At 39.0% G+C, this 19,952-nt stretch overlaps 2 protein-coding genes across 2 annotated transcripts in view; one reads left to right on the forward strand and one right to left on the reverse strand.

Annotated features, from left to right (window-relative positions):
• The window catches only part of LOC139116563 (P2X purinoceptor 4a-like), a 92,213-nt gene extending 81,039 nt beyond the window's left edge, over positions 1 to 11,174 (reverse strand). The window contains exon 1 of the mRNA XM_070679159.1: positions 11,041 to 11,174. Within this exon, the coding sequence (XP_070535260.1) occupies positions 11,041 to 11,174 (134 nt within the window). The remainder of the gene's footprint in view (positions 1 to 11,040) is intronic.
• The window catches only part of LOC139115229 (uncharacterized), a 211,995-nt gene that overhangs the window by 138,302 nt on the left and 53,741 nt on the right, over positions 1 to 19,952 (forward strand). The window lies entirely within an intron of this gene.

A 19,952-nucleotide genomic window follows, 5' to 3' on the forward strand; every position in this document is an offset into this window, starting at 1 on the left:
GAAACATTTACATATTTATATTGAAAAAATTATTTTCCCCTCGTGAATAACGATTTTTTTTACAATTTGACATCCACGGCCACATCATACGTCATTTGAAACTCATTATCTCTACTTTCAGAAAATTGACAATGTGGAGCTGTGAAGTAAGGCCGTAGACCAAACCTACTCAAGGTGTGACACTTCCGATTTGGAGAGCGAAACGATCCGAAAGCACGAGTCTAGTACTTCACGAAAACTCACACGTAATGAGCACACTGTATACGGTCACTGTCATGTATACAAGTTTATTAAAACGAGATGATATCTGATTATTAAAATAAGTTGTTTCAATTTCGGCATCTCTTTCTTATTCGATTTTTTTGAAACGCGTGAATATTCATGTGTCAAAGCAACCTTTTTTCAATAATTTGTGTCATACTTCTGCATTAAGCCCCTTCACATTTCCGTGGACCAGTATTCTATTGCCCTGATGCTTTTGGAAACCAGCGGCTTCGATGGTTCCACTTAGCGCCTATTGTTTAAATTTAGTCTACTGTAGCAATACGGATTCTTCGCTTGTTATCCGACTTATTCTGTTGAACAGTAAGCTTATCAGTCACTTTGTATATACCAATCTATTTGAAAGCTGTTGAATATAACAGTTCGCTGCTTATTTACTGTTTTATGGAAGGAATTTTTGTCGTTCTAATTTATTTAAACATGCGGATGTTGATCTCAATAATCGGCTGAACGATTGCTTTTGACAAATGGTTTCGCGGAAAAGTAAGCAATAGTATTGCCGCCATCAAACTGAAAGTAGAGGCTGCGATGAACGTGTCAAGATTACGTCAAAACGGAATGGTGATTTAATATCGTACATCATTTGAAAGCTTATTATCTGCACCTCAAGAAAAGTGACGATTTTGAGCTGCCAAGTAGAGCCATAACCCCCAATTTGCATATATTCACATTGGTACCAAATTTTCGTACATCCGATGTAAAATTGTTTCCCATATATACAAGCAGCTGCACCCTTCATTTATTTGTATCCAAGCCAAACCACTTCGGCATGGGATTTGCATATATCCACGTGAAATGAGATTTCAACCCGTCGTTTTCACCGGTTGAAGTGGTTCTCGACCGTACATTACTTTACGGCGTTACATGGCATGGTCATGGCGAATAGGCTGAGAATCTTGGCTGAAATATGACCACCTGGAAAGTGCAATGTCCTGTACTATCTGCCCAGCGAGTGATACTTCCCATTTAGTGGGCGAAACGATCCGAAGCTCGAGTCAAGTACTTCACATAAACTTACGCGTAATGAACACACTGTATACGGTCACTGTCATGTATACAAGTTTATTAAAACGAGATGATATCTGATTATTAAAATAAGTTGTTGTAATTTCGGTAGCTCTTTCATTATTCGATTTTTTTCAAACGCTTGAATATTCATGTGTCAAAGCAACCTTTTTTCAATAATTTTCTTAATACGTCTGCAATAAACCCTTTACATTTCCGCACAAACAAACATAGACAGAGTTGCAACGGGTGTTGTTTAAGGCGTGAATCGGTTACGTAACCCATCCATGTTCGCCTCGCCTCAGGTTGCTCTCGCCCCTCTTTTCCGAAGAGTGCCGACTATGCATCCTTTGGTAATTTTCGGACTTTCGCCAATTGTTTAGCGAAAGTATGTTCGGCAAAGTTTGTGTTGTTGTTGTCGTGTAGTGCTGAGCGGAATTGACGTGCTGGCGAAAACGGGAGTGTTTCCGTTTGAGTTTTACCGTTTGAAAAATTCTCTCATATTTTTATGAATATATAATGAGTGTGTATGAACCAAATTTGAAAGTCTTTTATCGATATTGTCTGGTTTTACTCAATGGTTTACGGTCAGTTATATCGTCTTTTACACGTGCGTCAAGGAAGGACATGTTTATGAAACTGCTGGCGTGTTATGTTTTGATTTGCGTGAAGAAGTGTTTCTGGCCTGAGAGCTCACAAAGTAACTATGGCTGCTACGCGACTGGTAGTACGGTGCCATCTCGTCGTAGTTTTCGCATAATCTCATGTAATTATCCACCACAAACAAAGCCTCCAAAAAGTTAACACCTTTGAAGCTCATTTTAATATGAAAAGCCAATAGTCTACCGAGACGACCATGGAACAAAAGGCATGCAGCGTTTCCAGTCTGTCTATACTATTTGTCTGTGATTTTCGTCGACCAGCGTTCTATACCCATGATGCTTTGGGAACCGGTGTAGCGCCTATTCTTTAACACATGTCTGTTATAGCAAATGACATTTTCGCTTCTTGTTCGACTTATTCTGTCGACAAAAGTAAGCTAATTAGTCATTTTGTGTATGCCAATCTATTTGAAAGCTAATGAATATAACAGTTTGCTAATTATTCACTGTTTAACAGCTTTCAGATTTCCGTAAAATTGTTGAGGAATTGGCAAACTGTTGAATCAAAACAGGTTGTTATACATACTTAACATTATTGCGTAGCTCACATTTCCTCGCAGAATGAGTGTGAAAACACGCGAAAAATTAATCTAGATATAGTAGACTGTGATAAAGAATAGGCTATACGCTCAAAGTGCAGTTATTCCTTCAAAGCCGCCTGTTTCGCAAAGCATCATGGGTATAGAACGTCGGACTGCTGGACTGTAAAGGGGCTTATTGAAAAGGTTACAGGTTACAGAAACTGTAAGCACACTCAAATATTGAGTATCATTAAAACTATTTTTCATTTAAAAAAAAAGTTTACTTCCAAGTTTACTTGGCAGACTACCAATGTTTGCATTTGGTAGTCACAGCTACCAAGTGAAAATTCTCCATGATTGATGACGCGAGCGGCAATTGATGTACCCACCTGACATACAGCTTAATCATACCTCATTTGAAAGCTTATTATCTCTGCTTCAAGAAATTGACGATGTGGAGGTGCCAAGTAGGGCCATAACCCCCAAATTGTATGAGGGCGCTGAACCCGGCTGCCTACAGGGATACAAGGCTCTCCGTTATTTTTTTTACAATTTCCGTCGTATATTGGAATTGGTCTCCTTATTTGTGCACAGTCTGCTTTAGTTTTTCTTGGAGCGTTGTTTCATGTTGGATGTTTAGTCTGTGGTGACGTATCAAGCCTGATATTTGGATTTTTATTCGACGCTTTTGCTTGAACATGGCGTTCTCACATGCCTTGCACCCGTTTCAGAAACTGTCACGTTCTGCCATTGTGTCAATGAGATGGAACAATAGCAGTGCTTCACATCTAGCAACCGAAGCGGCACGGAAAATAAGATTTGCAATTCGTTCCCGAGGTAGAAAAGCAGGAATCCGTCATCGTAAATCATGGTCCATTCAACCTATCATATCCGATAACAGACCTGAAGTTGGCAATACATTACGGAGACCTACAAGCGTTTTGGTAAATGTTCCACGACTTTCTAATAATATTCATAAAGTACAACTAACTGGTGGCCTATGGAACGCACGATCATTAACAGGCAAGGCCGCAGAAATTGCTACAACGATAGTAGAAGAGAAACTGGATTTACTCATCATAACAGAAACATGGTTAAAGAGCAAAGATGATCCTGTCGTAGGCGACATTATTTCAGCTTTATCTGGTTTCACAATCCATCAACGACCACGGGTTAATCGTAGAGGTGGAGGAGTAGCTGTTTTACTACGTTCTAATTTGGATGTTATTGGCAAGTCTGCACACGATTTTAAATCATTCGAGTCGCTTGATATCTGCATAAGATCTCGCAGTGAAATTTTGCGTCTTATCGTTCTTTATCGACCACCAAGATCAACGAAAAATACGAATTCAACGAATGATTTCCTATCGGACTTTTCAAATTTACTAGAAATCGTCATTCCATCACCTGGACGTTTATTGATTGCGGGAGACTTTAATTTCCATATGAACAGTTCGGAGTCACGCGACACGGCTAAATTTATCGATTTGCTCCAATCCAAAATCTTCGACAACACGTAACTCAACCAACACATGTACTCGGACAAACACTTGACCTCCTAATAACACGCGCATCTGAACATCTTCTGGACAATGTCTCCGTCTCTGATGTACTTACGTCTGATCATAGCCTGGTTCATTTCACGTTGAATGTTGCTAGACCTCCAAGTATGAAAGTTACACGATCCAAGCGGAATTTTCGTTCAATGGATTGTTCTGAATTGCGGTCAAGATTATCTTCATCTCTAACCGACTATCAGCAGACTAATGATACCAATGAGCTCTGCAAATTATATGAACACACTGTCACCAGTATTCTTGATGATTTGGCACCAGTAACATCTAAAACTGTCATTGTCAAACCGAGAGCACCGTGGTATACGGAAGAACTGGTGCTTATGAGGAAAACTGTACGGCAATGTGAACAAAAATGGCGACGCACCCGATTGGTCATCCATCGTGAGATATTTGTCGCTAAACGAACAGAATACAATCGACGTGTGGATCAGGTAAAATCAGACCATCACCGATCACGCATTGATGCCGCCGATACCAGAGAACTCTTTGCCATAGTCGATGAATTAACCGGAACAAAGAAAGCAAGTGCAAAAATTCGGCCAACGGACATTCCTTTGAACGAACTAAGTAGTACATTTATGGACTTTTTCAACAAAAAATTGAAATGCTCAGGAAAGGTTTGACTCCTGTAATTGATCACTCGGTTTTAACGAGACCTTTGATATGTTGAACTTCATTGCCATCTTTTAATCCTGTAAACGAAAATGATTTTTTAAACTTAGTAGTGAAATCCTCTTCTAAATCGTGTATTTTAGACATTTTACACACTGAAATTTTTAAATCTTTTTGTATTCATGATCTTGTACCTTTTATTACACACCTTTTTAATTCTTCGCTCTCGACGGGCATTGTTCCGGAGGTTTTTAAAACAGCAATTATCCGACCTTTGATAAAGAACCCAGGTCTAGATCATAATGTACTTAAGAACTACAGACCTGTGTCGAATCTGTGTTTTCTGTCAAAGTGTTTAGAGCGCATTGTCGCCGAACAGTTGAAAAACTATTTGGCAGACAACTCTTTATATGCAAAGTGTCAATCCGCCTATCGCCCGCACCACAGTACTGAAACAGCCCTTCTACGAGTGCATAATGATATTATGATTGCGTTAGACTCTCGAAAAGATGTAGTTATGGTTATGCTAGATTTGTCAGCTGCGTTCGATACTCTCGACCATGGCATTTTGATTCACAGATTGCGATCTCGTTTCGGAGTAACAGGTGTAGTTCTGAAATGGCTACGTTCATACCTGTCAAATCGTGTACAACGTGTATCTATCGACACAACAACTTCAAAAGATGCCTTTTTACACTATGGTGTTCCACAAGGTTCGGTACTTGGACCCATCCTTTTTACACTGTACACTGCACCTCTGGATGATATAATTTCTGCTCATGGTTTGGAATACATGTTGTACGCAGATGATTCTCAGATTTATGTTGTTTGCAATAGCCCCGCAGATGTTAGATCAGATCTTGAATTATGTGTTCAAAATATTCGTCAATGGATGATGTCAAATATGCTGATTCTTAATGATGGCAAGACTGAAGTAATTCAGTTTTCATCGCGTTTCAGCACAGGCGACCCAATAGGTTCTGAGTTTTTCACACTGTTTTCTTTATCATTTTCTCTTCTTTCTTCATGCTCTGAATGATCGGAATAATAAAATAAATGGTTTATATAACCTAACCTAGCCTCTGTGACTCTTTATTTATTTTACACTCCATTACAAGGACGTATATCTCTCATACACACATGCTGTAATTAATTCGTCAACACAACTAATTATGCTAATCCGTGGACTTATCAGAGGTTGGTCAACATCGGAAAGATAGTGATGTTAATGAAAAAGGAGAAGGTATGAAGATCTTGGGAAACGTGTCCCGAGGACGTCCGTAAACCTAGTGGACGCTTATATATTCATGATATGCGCAAACAAACACTGCTCATTATTCAAAAATAAACGGGAAGTTAGATCGAAAGGAACGCTGGAAACGCGCATGCTTTTCGTTGCCAAGCGCCAAATTCTAACATAACTAAGCAGACATGGTCCTGCTCCATGTAACAAATGCCACCCAGAAAGTATCGACCGACCAAGCAGAAAAAGATCGCCGGAGTTGCCGTTTCATGAGTTTTTCAACAAATTATATAGATGTATGCTTCACGTCGTCGTTTTCTGCGAGTGTATATACCGAGTATAATTTACAAACCGCGTCGTGATTCAAGGCACAATGGTAACACATTAGCAGGAGCACACACTGGAGAATTTTGGCCAGCACTGTGAATTTTTTAAACCAGTCACCTTCATTTCTCTGCACTCGCTATTAACTCCATGTCTACCGCTAACATATCGTTATTTTCTGTCTCAAAGTACGTACCAGCAATAGGCCTTTGACGTTAAAGTCGGTTGTTTTCTGGTATACGGTAGCAACCAAGCTCATGACTAGAATGACTGTATGGCGTCAAAGAGTCGCCGGTTTCTTTTTTCGCATAATAAAAGAGAGTTGGTCGCTACATGGAGCTAGTTTCTAGCTCCATGGTCAGTATAAGGAATTCATCGATTTTCAATCGTGCCTTATGCTGTTAGCAAAATTCCCGAAAGAAGCGGCGGACGGGCTATAAAACTTCGTTTGTACTGTTAGGCTAGCTTTGGGTCCATAGCTGTGGTGTTTTCGGACGGGATTTCTGCCTTTTACGGCTGGTTTTGACTTTAACGTCACCACCACAGCCATGGGAACGTCCATGTTCTGCCCGACAGCACGCTTGTCGCAACTTTGTTTGTCGATATTTCGAAAATTTTCCAACCAAATTGCCAACACTCATCGACAACATGGTTATTAGGGGCCTACCACTACCAGAAATCCGCTCAAAAATCACAAAACTATCGCAGTTTTTCCAGCTTTTTCCGACATGACTACTTGCAGACCGTTCTTTTTCTGGCGTACAAGCGATTGACGAGGCTCAGAGCAGCCCGTCACTAAAGTCACCTGAGCGGTGACCTCGCAACATCGAAACACAAACCGACATCACCGATGATGTCGGTCACTACGTAGCCTGTGAGAATTGTTACCAGCACTGTGAATTTTTTAAACCAGTCACCGTCATTTCTATTCACTCGCTATTATCTCCATGTCTGCCGGTAACATATCGTTATGGAGAAGTTTAGTTACACGTAATTACGTTCCATCATCAGCTGATCGGTGATAACCATACGTCGCGTACGTGTAGAACATATACGTTCGGAACGGCAAACAACACCTCTACACATACAAAATGTAGTCATAATTACGTGTAGTATTTTTTTAATTATTCTTGATGATTTCCGCGAATTTAGACAAGAAACCTTGTAAACTATCATGGAAAACATCTTTGATATCATAATATTTCGTAGAGTTTGCACCAGCGCAAGAAGTACTTGCTATATGATTTCCTTACATGAACGAAATGTTGTTGTCTCATTCCACTTGTTATCTGACGCCGCCCCAAAGAGTTCTCCAACCATATAAAAAACTGTATCAAAGAAAATCGGCTGATTTAATTCGAGGATACGAGCTAGAATATTCCTCATATAAAAATTAATGTTTCTTAAAACTTAAACGAATTTCCAATGTTTGTGAGAAAAAATACAGCAAAATTATCGAGAACGCACAGCTAAACTGAAAAGCAGACCACCGTCCGTACACCCACGGACGGCGAGCAGACAAAACCTTAGCAACACCACCCGATTGAGAGAACCACGAACTTTGACCCCAGTCAAAATCAGACTTGTCCCTGGGAAATATGTTTACAAGTTTGCCCACATATAAACAACGTAAAGGTCAAAGGTTTCAACTTCCGACTTCCTGCTTTACGGACGTCCTCATGCCATGAACTGCAGGCAAGGCACTGGCAGGGTTTGCACTGTTCGCGACCATTTAAACGTTTGAAATAAAGTAGCTGGCTCTCCTCGGCCATCGAAATACATTGGCTGCAGTAAATTTTGGATAAATGGTCATGACTGGCCGCAATTTGGTAATTTCTGGACACATTTCAGGAGAGCTTCTTACCTTCCCGTTTTAGTAACCATTCCTATCTTTCGCGATGTTGACCAACCCGTAAAATCCCTGATAAGTCCACGGATTAACATAATTAGTTGTGTTGACTAATTAATTACAGCATGTGTGTATGAGAGATATACGTCCTTGTAATGGAGTGTAAAATAAATAAAGAGTCACAGAGGCTAGGTTAGGTTATATAAACCATTTATTTTATTTATTCCGATCATTCAGAGCATGAAGAAAGAAGAGAAAATGATAGAGAAAACAGTGTGAAAAACTCAGAACCTATTGGGTCGCCTGTGGTTTCAGAAGAGGTGCGATGAAGTTGAATTCCTTAAGAATTGGCACATTTGACATCAGTCCGTCTGCATCGGTAAAAAATCTTGGAGTACACTTAGAGTCTGATGGTTTTGTGACGAATCAAGTAAATAGTATTTGTAAATCTGCTTTCTTCGCTTTGTACAGAATCGGTAAAATTCGTTGTTTGATCGACAAGAAATCCACAGAAAAACTTATACATGCTTTTGTGACATCGCGACTTGACTATTGTAATAGTCTCCTGTATGGGATTCAAAAATACCAACTTGGAAAATTGCAGTCTGTTCAAAATGCTGCGGCACGCTTAATTAGTCGTACACGGAAATGTGAACACATCACGCCTGTTTTAATGGATTTGCATTGGTTACCGGTAAAAGAAAGATTCAAGTTTAAAATTCTTCTCCTCACTTTCAAAATCCTAACCGGTAAATGTCCAGAGTATTTGAAGTCACTGATAGATATTCAGGTTCAACGACGTGTTCTCCGTTCCTCTGATAAATTATTGTTAATTCGGCGTGATACGAGGAACACTACTGTAAACTATGGTTTCCGTGCTTTTTCAGTTGCTGCTCCAATATTATGGAATGAACAAGCGTTTACTAATGCTATCTTAAACTGTTCGGTTCAATCCTTTAAGCGCCAGTTGAAAACTGATCTTTTTAAGGAATGTTACTGTGTTTAATGATATGTTTTGATTTTCTTTTATTTTCATTCTTTTCATTGTTTGTGTACAGAGCACTGAGACGAAGTGTAGTGCGCTTTTTAAGAAATAAATAATAATAAATAATAATAATAATTTGCACAATTTACATAGGTACCTAATTTGCATAAATCTTTTATAAAATTTCAAAATTGAATGTTAACTAATAACAATAATGGGTTCTTACACAGCGGACATATGCACAAGTACATCTGGTCAAGGCCCTTTACAATTAATATTACACTTGGTCACCGGACCTTATTTTACACTTCTCATCTCCCTGGGGAGCAAACAACGGCTCACATATGCAGCCAATCAGCGGAGCAGAGCTATACGCACACATTACAACCACTGTCCTACCAGGGACCCATCACTCCTGGGTTGGAAGAAGCAATGAGGAATACAGTGCCTTGCTTAGGGACATAACAACATGGCCCTGCCGGGGCTCGAACCCGACATCCTGTGATCGTGCGTCCACTGCTCTAGCCACTGGCCAATGACGCCTCCAAACATAATTTTTAAACTATCTAGTGATATATGAAATGAAACCTATGTGCATGTACAATACAAAATTTATATCCTGGAGAATCGTGGCCGAAATATGACCTCCTGAAAAGTGCTGAACGATTGCTTCTTACAAATGTTTTCGCGAAAGTAAGCAATAGTATTACTGCCATCAAACTGAAAGTAAAGGCTGCGATGAACGTGTCAAGATGACGTATAAAAAAGAATGGTGATTTTAATATCTACAGAAGAAACCAATTGAACAAAGTGTTTAGCTTGGAGACAATGGGGCCTCTGCTCACGTTAAAGGCGGAGCCTCCCTTTAAAAGGACGCGAAGCTATGGCGGCGTTCATTGTGTAAGTGGACACCGAACAGGCAACACGCGGGCACACGCTCCAGAAAATGCCACTTTTTAGTTTTTTCCTGCCGCAAAAACGCAGACAGACTGCCAAGCGGTCAGCGCGAAGCTGCTGCCGATCGAACTCTGTGGTTATATTCAAATTCTAACGTGACTGGAAGACGATTTTTTAGGAAATTTGAGCGTTGTTGGTGGGGAATCATTGACCGTTTGCGATTTTGACCGACCGTCAATCAAACGCTTCTATAAACTCTGTTTGCAGAATTAGCAAAAGGTGCCAAAAGGTTGAGATCAGTTTGTGTAATTAATGTTATAGAAATCAAACATCGTACAGGCCAAGTGTTTGACTGGGAGGAGAACTCCACTAATACGAGAACCTGGGATTGAAAAGTGCGGCTTTAACAAACACGCCAAACCTGACAATAGACAGCGGCAATCATTGGACCGAGACACCACTAGTCGCACGTTAGTTGAAAGAGGCATGTCCTGAAGGTGGTCTCGTGTAAGTTTTTCGTTGAAACGTCACAAATCTGATTTAGCAAAATCAGGAATGCTTGCTACAGCCACACTCACCTCAGATGTAAACAAACGCGAATCCCGCAAACATTGAACTTTAAAGGGGCTTATTGAAAACGTGACCGGTTAAAGCATCTATAAATTAACTCAAACTCCGTCTAATATCATTAAAATGTATTTTATTTTACAAACATGTTGACTACTAATGTTTGCAGTTTCTAGTTAAAGCTATCAAGTGAAAATGTTAATTTCGAGCCCTGCAACGCCCACAAAGAAGCTTGAAGAGGGGCCACGCCTTAAAATCACTCACGTAGCTGCAGTGCTTTAGCTCGATGTTTCATACCCTCCTGGCACCAGGAAAAACTTCGTGCTGCAGCACTAGTACTGCAGCTACAACGGTCGGAGACCGTGTCTCAAGTTTCGACAACGACCTAGATTTATATTATATTATATTGTTAGTCGCTACTGCATATCCAGACATCGTCACCCGTCACGGCTCACTGTGCTCACTCTCCCACTCCTGGTGTCTTTCGCTATAACCTATGTATCAGAGTTAACTTACCCTAAAATATACACAATTACCGCCAATTGAATTAACCTGTAGAGGATGCCAATTTTCTTGCGATTTATGCGGACAATTTTAGGCGTTTGGTATTCTGTAAAACCAGCTGCGAACTCACGCCACTTCGGAGCCATATTAACAGACGTGAGAATAGTCTTGCAAGAAGCTTCGCAGCAGGGGACGCTCTTTCTCCTTCTGGCACGGATCCAGACACAGTACGCATGAAGGTATTTCCATAATTTTGCGCATGCTTAGGGGTTGGTAAACGAATTGTCTCTATGAATCATGGCCGCGGCTATTATTATAGAAATAACGGACGACGCGCTGACCATTAACGTTTATTTACGGGCAAGGGCGAGAGGAAAGCCAAAAATTAACGGGCGAGGCTTGCCGAGCCCGTTAATTTGGCTTTCCTCTCGCCCGCGCCCATAAATAAATGTTAATGGTCAGCGCGGAGTCTGTTATTTCAATTATATTATCAACGAACCCCGAAAAACCGTCAAAATTTACGAAAATTTCCCGTGCGAACGACAACGGGGCCCCAGAACCTGTCAGTGAGTAGTGCGCGCGCTGCAAAAACTTTGCAAATCCGGAGATTTTTTTGAAAACAAGCGTCTTAACTTGGCCGACAAATGCTACATTTTATTTTGTGGTTGATTGTGATCATTTATACAAATCACACAATTTTCGTTTTAGCCGTAAAGTTACTATATTTACGATATTATTCATATTCACGGGCATGAAAACAAACCATTACTGTGTATTTGTGGGCAGTCACGTGGTTCAGCTTGACCAATTAAAACGCAATGGACAGGGCATGGTAATATAATACTAATTATTATTATTTTTTATTGGAATCCAATTAGCTTTCTACAAAGTAGTAGCTGTTTTTTGATGGAGCCAAAAAACTCTCTAAAAGTATATCTAAATCGAAATTGATATACAATACCCGAAATTACCAAAGACAGAACAAGGCTGAGAAAGATAACTCGCAGTACAATAAGTAAAAGCGAATAAAATACAATATTACAAAACATCCAAGACATGGCGGGCACATGCCCGTTTAAAACTGTTCAGAGATTCCAGCTCTCTTATGCAAGTAGGAATCCTATTCCAAATATTGACTGCAATGTATTTCAAGGAATTTCTATGGCAGTCATTGTGGTAAAAATCTGCTCTGTCACATGCCCTAGTTCTTTAATTATGGATTTGATGTATTCAAGTGGACATATTAAGATAGAGGCAGTTAGATTATTATAAATCTTATACATAAAACGCATTTAACAAGTAAATCTTTGTTTCACTGACATCCACTTCAACCTTTTAAGCATATCTACAGTGTGCGTTTTATAGTGACATTTCAATATGATACGCATACCACGGTTTTGCAGCCTCTGTAGTCGCAAAATAGTGGCCTCACTACAATGAGACCAAATAAGAGTATTACAATAGTCAAGGTAGGGAAGAACTAGGGTATTGTATAAGGTAATTCGAATATGTAGAGGTACGATTGGAGCTATCCTCTTGAGAACACCAAGTGCTCTATTTATCCTGTTAACTATATTATTTATATGCATCTCAAAATTCAGGTTTTTATCTATATGAACACCCAGATAATCAAGGCTTTCAACTTGATCAATCACTTGATTATCCAGACTGAGCTCTAAGTTGGTAGTATTTAAACGAGCTTCTTTTTGTCTGCTGCAAACAATCATACTTTTTGTCTTCCCAATGTGAAGGCTTAACCTATTAGCAAATAGCCAATCCCTCACCTCGACAAGACCCTCTGGTAATATGGTAGACATTTCATTAATATCTGTACCAGCAACATAGAATGTTGTATCGTCAGCGTATAAGTTACAAGTGCAATGTGACAGACAACTAGGCAGATCATTAACATAAACCAAAAACAGAAGCGGACTAAAAATAGATCATTGAGGAACTCCTGTCGATATTGTACGAGTTTCAGAATAAATTCCATTGACAAAAGCAACCTGGGTTATGTTATTCAAGTATGACTGAAACCAGCAGCGAGCACTGTCATCAACACCATACTGTTGCAGCATGGTCCATGGTATCAAATGCTTTGCGTAAGTCAAGAGCCACTATACCAAACATCCTACCTGAATGAAGTGCGTCATAGAAGAACTCAGTCTGTCTATGTAAACTCGATTGAGTAGGATGTTTTTTCTAAGCCCTGATTGGTTTGGACAAAGTAAATTATTTTTCATAAGGAAATCATATACTTGGTTGTGAACATAAGGTTCTAGGAGCTTAGAGATCACTGGCAATACAGATATTGAGCGATAATTTCCAAGTTCCTGTCTTGAGCCTTTCTTAAAGATTGCAGAAATTCTTGCTGATTTCCAGTCACACGGAATCTCGGCATTCGCCAGAGAAAGGTTTGGAAAGATAAATAATACCATTCGAAATGGCAGGAGCTGACATTTTCAGAAGTTGCGCTTGATAGTTATCTAGACCGTTAGCCTTACTTGTATTTAACAGATGAAAATCTCTACGAATGACATAGGATGAAAGAGGTTCAAAACAGAACTTTGTCACTGGGCTTTTGAAGTACCCATCAAGGTAGTTAATGGCGAATTTGGAAGGGGATGGAGAGCAGCTGCTAAGGTTTCGCCTATACTTGTGAAAAATGTATAACACCCATAGGCAATATCAGAAGCAGTGGTGTGTATGTTACCGTGAATTTCAATGCATGGGATGACAGTATTTTTTGGATGCATTAGGTAAAAACTCCTTGACGAATTACACATTGATCGATAGTCCCCAGCATGTTCGCTAATGTTTGAATGAATATAATTTTTCTTTATTTCTCTGATAAGTGATGTCACCTTGGTTTTAAGTTTTCTATACACCGCCCATGTTGCTGAGTCACCTGTTTCAATGGCTAATTGTTGGTATTCATCCCGCACTAGCTTCAGGTTAGCAATTTCTTCATTAAACCATTTAAAATGCTTCTTTAAAGATCTAAATGTTTTCATTGGTAAATGGGTATTAATTACATCATTATAAGAGACTTCCATACGTGCCAAGCATCATCAATGTTGTCCATGGCCTCAATGACATGCCATGGGACAAGATTGAGATCTTCAAGTAACTCCTCTGTATTTACTTTCTTTAATTGATGTGTGGTTCTATATTTGTGGCTATGTTTTGATGGACATTTGTCCAAAATGATCTGCAACTGATAACACTACTACGTCACTTAAGGTTGATTTATCAGTGATCGTAAAGGTTAAGTCCATCATAGTACTAGAGTTTACAGTTATTCGTGTTGGAAGCTTAATCAGTTGAGAAAATCATAATCGTTAGCAATATTATTCAACTTATATGCAAGTGAACCACATTTTGAACGATGATTGTAGTCACAACTAAAATCACCTGTGACATAAGAATCCAAATTAGAGCTATCCAGCATTCCTATCAAATGCTCAAAACACTGGTAAAAGGAATGGTTTGATTTTGGAGGTCGATATAATACTGTCACAAGGAATGGCTTCTTTTTCTCCACATTTATACCGATTGCCATGCACATCAGGTCATTTATATCCAGATCGAAACGCAGTTTGTACGAGATTCCATTATGCACATAAATACCAACACCCTGATAACAAGTGTTTGAGTAATTATCTTGTCTCATAAAATCATAGTTTTCAATAGTAACAGTGTTTGTATTTATGTTACTATCAAGCCACGTTTCAGTTACACACAGTACATAAGGCTTAAAGTCATGAATGACACTTTTGACCTCATCAAGATGGTAGACAAGGCCACCATTTCCAGTATTAATAGGTGCTATTTTGAAACTTTTAGTGTTTTGAAATATTTCGCTACAATTTGTTAACAGTGTGTGAGTTACTGATGATATATTACCATTGGATATAAGGTCAGTATCGCGAGAATCATCACAAGTTGAAAAAAATGAATCAGAGCACCGAGGGAGAGTACAGAAATCACAAATTGTATTGAATAGTCCTCAGTATACTTTAAATATGTAGGTAAATCCATGTTGATGCACTTCGTGTGATACCAGGTATCATAATCCCATGCTGATTCGATTTGATTGGCTTTGCACATTGACCACACGGGCATTAATAGTTTGAATTCCCATAGTAAAAATGGGCACCCTTGTTTGTTATAAAAATAGTTTGGGAACTGTTAATTGTCTTCAGTAGAACAAGTTTTGGAAGATTGGTTGTGATTACAAATTCAAATGGCATGTCAAAATTCGACCTAGTTGTAGATGATCACGAGCCATTGTGCAGGAGAGGCCCACTGTTCTTGATGGAGCAGATGTTTAGGGTATGTTCCAATTTGCGTTTGCAAAAATTGTCCTCAGCACCGCAAACACAATGAAAATGTCGCCTATAGTGAGCGGCAAACACTCCTATTTTTCACACTTCATTATCCATCTTAGAAACAGCTACATCATACCTCATTTGAAACTCTATTATCTCTTCTTCAAGAAAATTGACGATGTGGAGCTGCCAACTAGGGCCATAACCACCTAATTTGCACAATTCACGTAGATACTCTATCTGCATAAATCCGATATAAAATTGAAAAATTTAATGTTAATCACTCTAAACATAATTTGAAACTATCGAGTGATATATCTAATAAAAGCTATTTGCATGTACAATACAAAATTTATCTCCAAAGAGATATTAAAATTGACTTTACTGAATATTTTCATATTTATATTGAAAAAAATATTTTCCCTTTTTGAATAACGATATTTTCAAAATTTTGACATCCACAGCCATATCATACGGCCACATCATACGCCATTTGAAAGCTCATTATCTCGACTTCAAGAAAATTGACAGTGTGGATCTTTCAAGTAAGGCCGTAGACCTATATTTGCATGATTCACAGGGTATCCAATTCGCATAAATCCGATATAAAATTAGAAAATCCATTGGTAACTGCTATAAGAATACTTTTAAACCAACGAGTGATATATCAAATAAAAGGCTTTTGCATGTAAAATACAAAACTGATATACAAAGAGTAGTAGTAAGGAATATTGACCTCCAGGACAAAATAAGAATTTTACACCCATTTTATTCATTTATCTACATGGAGCGAAGGAAAATTTAACCATCCATGTAACTAAAGTGTGACCCTGACCTATATACGAACTCACGCATGCGCAGCAGTGCATTGTCCTGAACTAAGCAGGGAAATTCCCTTCTGAGCATGTTTATACATGTACGGGAAATTCCGTGTGAGTCATCACCATCAAACTAGCCTATATAAAGGAGCTTTTTTTTACCTGTGTTGTCAGTCCGGCCGGTCGCGGAGTCTAGCTGATGTTGAACACGAAGTTCCTATCGGTACGAACTAACTTTCATATCCATTCAATCCATAATATCGTAGATATCGCTCCAGCGGCGGACTAAATCCTTCTTGTTTTTGAATTTCTAGCGCCTGATGAAATATGTCCTGAATAAGTTCTGACCCCGGAGCCTCCTCGTTCCGAAGGGTTGCACTTTTTCTTGTATTTGTGTAAGCAGCTGTTTATATTGAACATAATAATGTTTATATTTCTCTCGTCTCTTTGCTACACCTGTTTTGCCCTTGTATTACATCAATAACAACACCTGGTATAGGTGTTAAGGCTAACAGTACCGGAACTGTTGGAATTGCTGCTATGACAGCAGAGCTTACAAGAATTCCCTTAGTAATATTGAGAGCCATATCAATTCGACCCATTAATTTATAACTTCGTCGATATGCAGCACTTGTTCTTTCTATGTAATCAGCCAATTGTTCAACGCTTTCAACAACTGAGATGTGCATTTTTACTGTATATGTAAGGGGAGATAAAAATAATTGTAGTAATATAGAAATACAATATGGCAGAAGGAGGAGAAGAAAATATAGCACTCCAGGATTTCGATGATGCAAATGTAAATGACGATGACGATGTTACTGCTGAAACAACTTTTTCCTATGATGATAATGCCCTTGCAGAAGCCGATCCTTTCCAGGCTGGCTCACGCGATAGCCCGCAGGTGGGTCGTTGGATGAACTTAGAGTAGGAAGCAAAATATATAAGGTTAGACAATTCTTAGACTATAATAAAATTACTGATCCGGATGCACTAAATGTATTGGCTACGGAATCTGAGGTTAGGGATGGAAAGCTGTATTATAAAAACCTCAAGCTGTCTAAAGATAGAGGAGGTGGATTTTATAAGCTGTCCACATTAATGAGAGAAAAAGGAGGACATGAATTTATGAGAGAAGTATTAGGGGGCCGCTCTAGCGCAGAGCCCGAAAATGTGAGTCGTGAATTGCATTCTAAAGATGTGATAGATGATAAAATACCAGCTGAGAAGATGTCACCAGAAGACATGGGTATATACAAAGATGAACTGACAGAGTTACGACAAGATGCTTCTGGTAATGCAGATAAAATACAAGCTTTTGAAAATAAAATCGAACAATGGAACAATCTAAACCCAGAATATAGAGCTATTAATGATGAATTAAGGATTGCGAATATGCGTCTTGGCGAGCTTAACAACGAAAAAGTTAAAATAAGGCTAGAGAAAAGAGAAGTTGAAAACAGTTAAAGGAAATTCCTGAAGAACACACCCAAGCAAAAGAAAAAGCCGAAAAACTACTAGCTGAACTCATAACAAGAGAAGCTAAAGTTGACAATCGAATTGAATACGAACATGGTAAGATCAGTGAGGCACGTGAAAGTCTGGCTACGACTAGGTCTCTTCGTGATGTAATTTCTGATCCAGAATTGTCACTCAGGCTGAAGCTGACAGAATTATTTAAACGAAATGGTATTACAATCGCTGCAATACTGACTGCCCTTGGAATGGCAATATCAACAATTGCCCTGGCTGTGACTAAAGGAGGAGGAGGAGCAGGAACTGGCGGGTCTGGTTCAGGTCCGCCCAAAGTATATACAAAAGCGAAAGAAATTGTAAAGAAATTTGGTGAATGGTTAAAACATTGGCCGCAAAAAGTGCTGCTGCAATACCAGGTTTAATCGGCTCCCTCGTCAGTTTTCTATTAAAAACAGCAGGATCAGTTGTTGGATTTGTTGGAGAACAGCTATGGATATTTTTAACTGGATTAACATTAGTCATTATAAATAAAATTATGTACTAATATGGCATCAACATGTTTGGTGAAAAGAATATTGCAAAGTTTCTTTCTAAAAATAAAGACCTGTTTGGTTTCTCCGTCGAATTGGAATGGTGCAAACTCCGACGAGTAAATCGACATATACTTCGAGCAAATCCAGGTGTCCGACTCAAAGATGATAATCTATATCATAACATTTTAGCTTTCGTGAAGGAATGTCAAAAGACTAACTTCTTTAAGCGACTAGAATTCATAGCTGTATTCCAGGATACTGAGGATGACCAGGAGGCTCATCATCTCCAAGAATATTGGGTTCTTCGATTGATTCGCGACACAGGCAATCGATTTATCTTTCAGTCAGACGGAAATATTTACGTAAAGATGTGATTTTTTCTTCTAAGTTATTATATACACGAAGTGAAATGTAAGATGTGATTTATTTTCTTTTTTTCTTCTACTATATACATTACACGAAAAATGGTACGATAGAACATTATCACCGACTTTCACCAACCGAATACCGAATGGAACAAGTCAGAAAGAACTCATCATGTGATTGCTCATAATCCAAGTGAGGCAGATCCAGGCCAGACACTTATCATACGATGTCCAAGTTAGAAAGCGGAGTACTCTTAGTTCCAGATACTTTCGACCTGGTTTTTGATCTCGAAGTAATGGGAGGTGGAACTACCCATGTAGTACAAAATGTTGCAAAAAATTTGGTGGAGCGTATGAAACTCACATTTGAGGGCCAGGCACTTTCCGATTTGAGTAAATATAACCTCATTGAATGCTATCGTGATCTCTTCAAACATAAAAAGGAGAGATCGAACATGACACTGTACGGAATTCAGAACGAAAATCTAAGAAATTGAGAAGTGGCGCGGCCGATGCAGATGCCGCCGTCGTGGGTGATAATTTACTTTTCGACACATATAAAACAAAATATGCTATTCGTCTCACTCATCCCCTCATAACAGGCCATGGAGTTGCATATCCAAAAGCGTTAGGGAGTCATATTGAATGGGAAATTACGTTGGCACCCGCCCCCAATTAATTGTCAGTAATAAACTGATTACAACCAATTATAAATTAAAAAACATTCAAATGGAATACGAGACAATTTCTGACCTCGATCTCGCGAGGTCAACTGCTGGTTATTACAACGGTGGAAAAAGTTACCTTTACGAGCATATACATTATTTTAGAACAATCCCATTCAAAGAATCGGACACGGTTATCAATGAAAATATAAATGTACCACGACGTAGCATTAGAGGTATCGCTATACTCTTCACTAAAAATCAGAATCAGTCAGAACTGAACAGTGAACTTTCTTTAACCCCTCCATTGAATCTGTGTCTGTAATGATTGAAGGCATTGCAAATAAAGTGTACGCTCAGAAGATGATACCAAGACAATTTTGGCGAGAGGTGCGACGGTATTTTGCTGAAGATAAAGATTGGTGTGAAATTGATATAGATGAGGCCGATTATTTGAAGAATAAATTCTGTCTGTTTATCGATCTGCGTAGCTTTAAAGATATTGAGTTTCATGGAAATGGTTTAAAAGTAATGAACACAAAGGACGGAATTCAACTTGAGATCCTGAAGAAAGATACCGCGTGGGTTGGCGATGACGCTCACAATGATAATATATTTGCCCACATTTATGTTATCAGTGATGCCCTGGTCTCTATTGAAAATAGTAGATTAAAGTCTTTACAATTTTAAACCCGTCGTCCGTCCTATCGGCCATGTTTCTGCCAGCCATTCGCCC

This window comes from Ptychodera flava, chromosome 17 (assembly GCF_041260155.1).
Source record: "Ptychodera flava strain L36383 chromosome 17, AS_Pfla_20210202, whole genome shotgun sequence".
Taxonomy (NCBI): domain Eukaryota; kingdom Metazoa; phylum Hemichordata; class Enteropneusta; family Ptychoderidae; genus Ptychodera; species Ptychodera flava.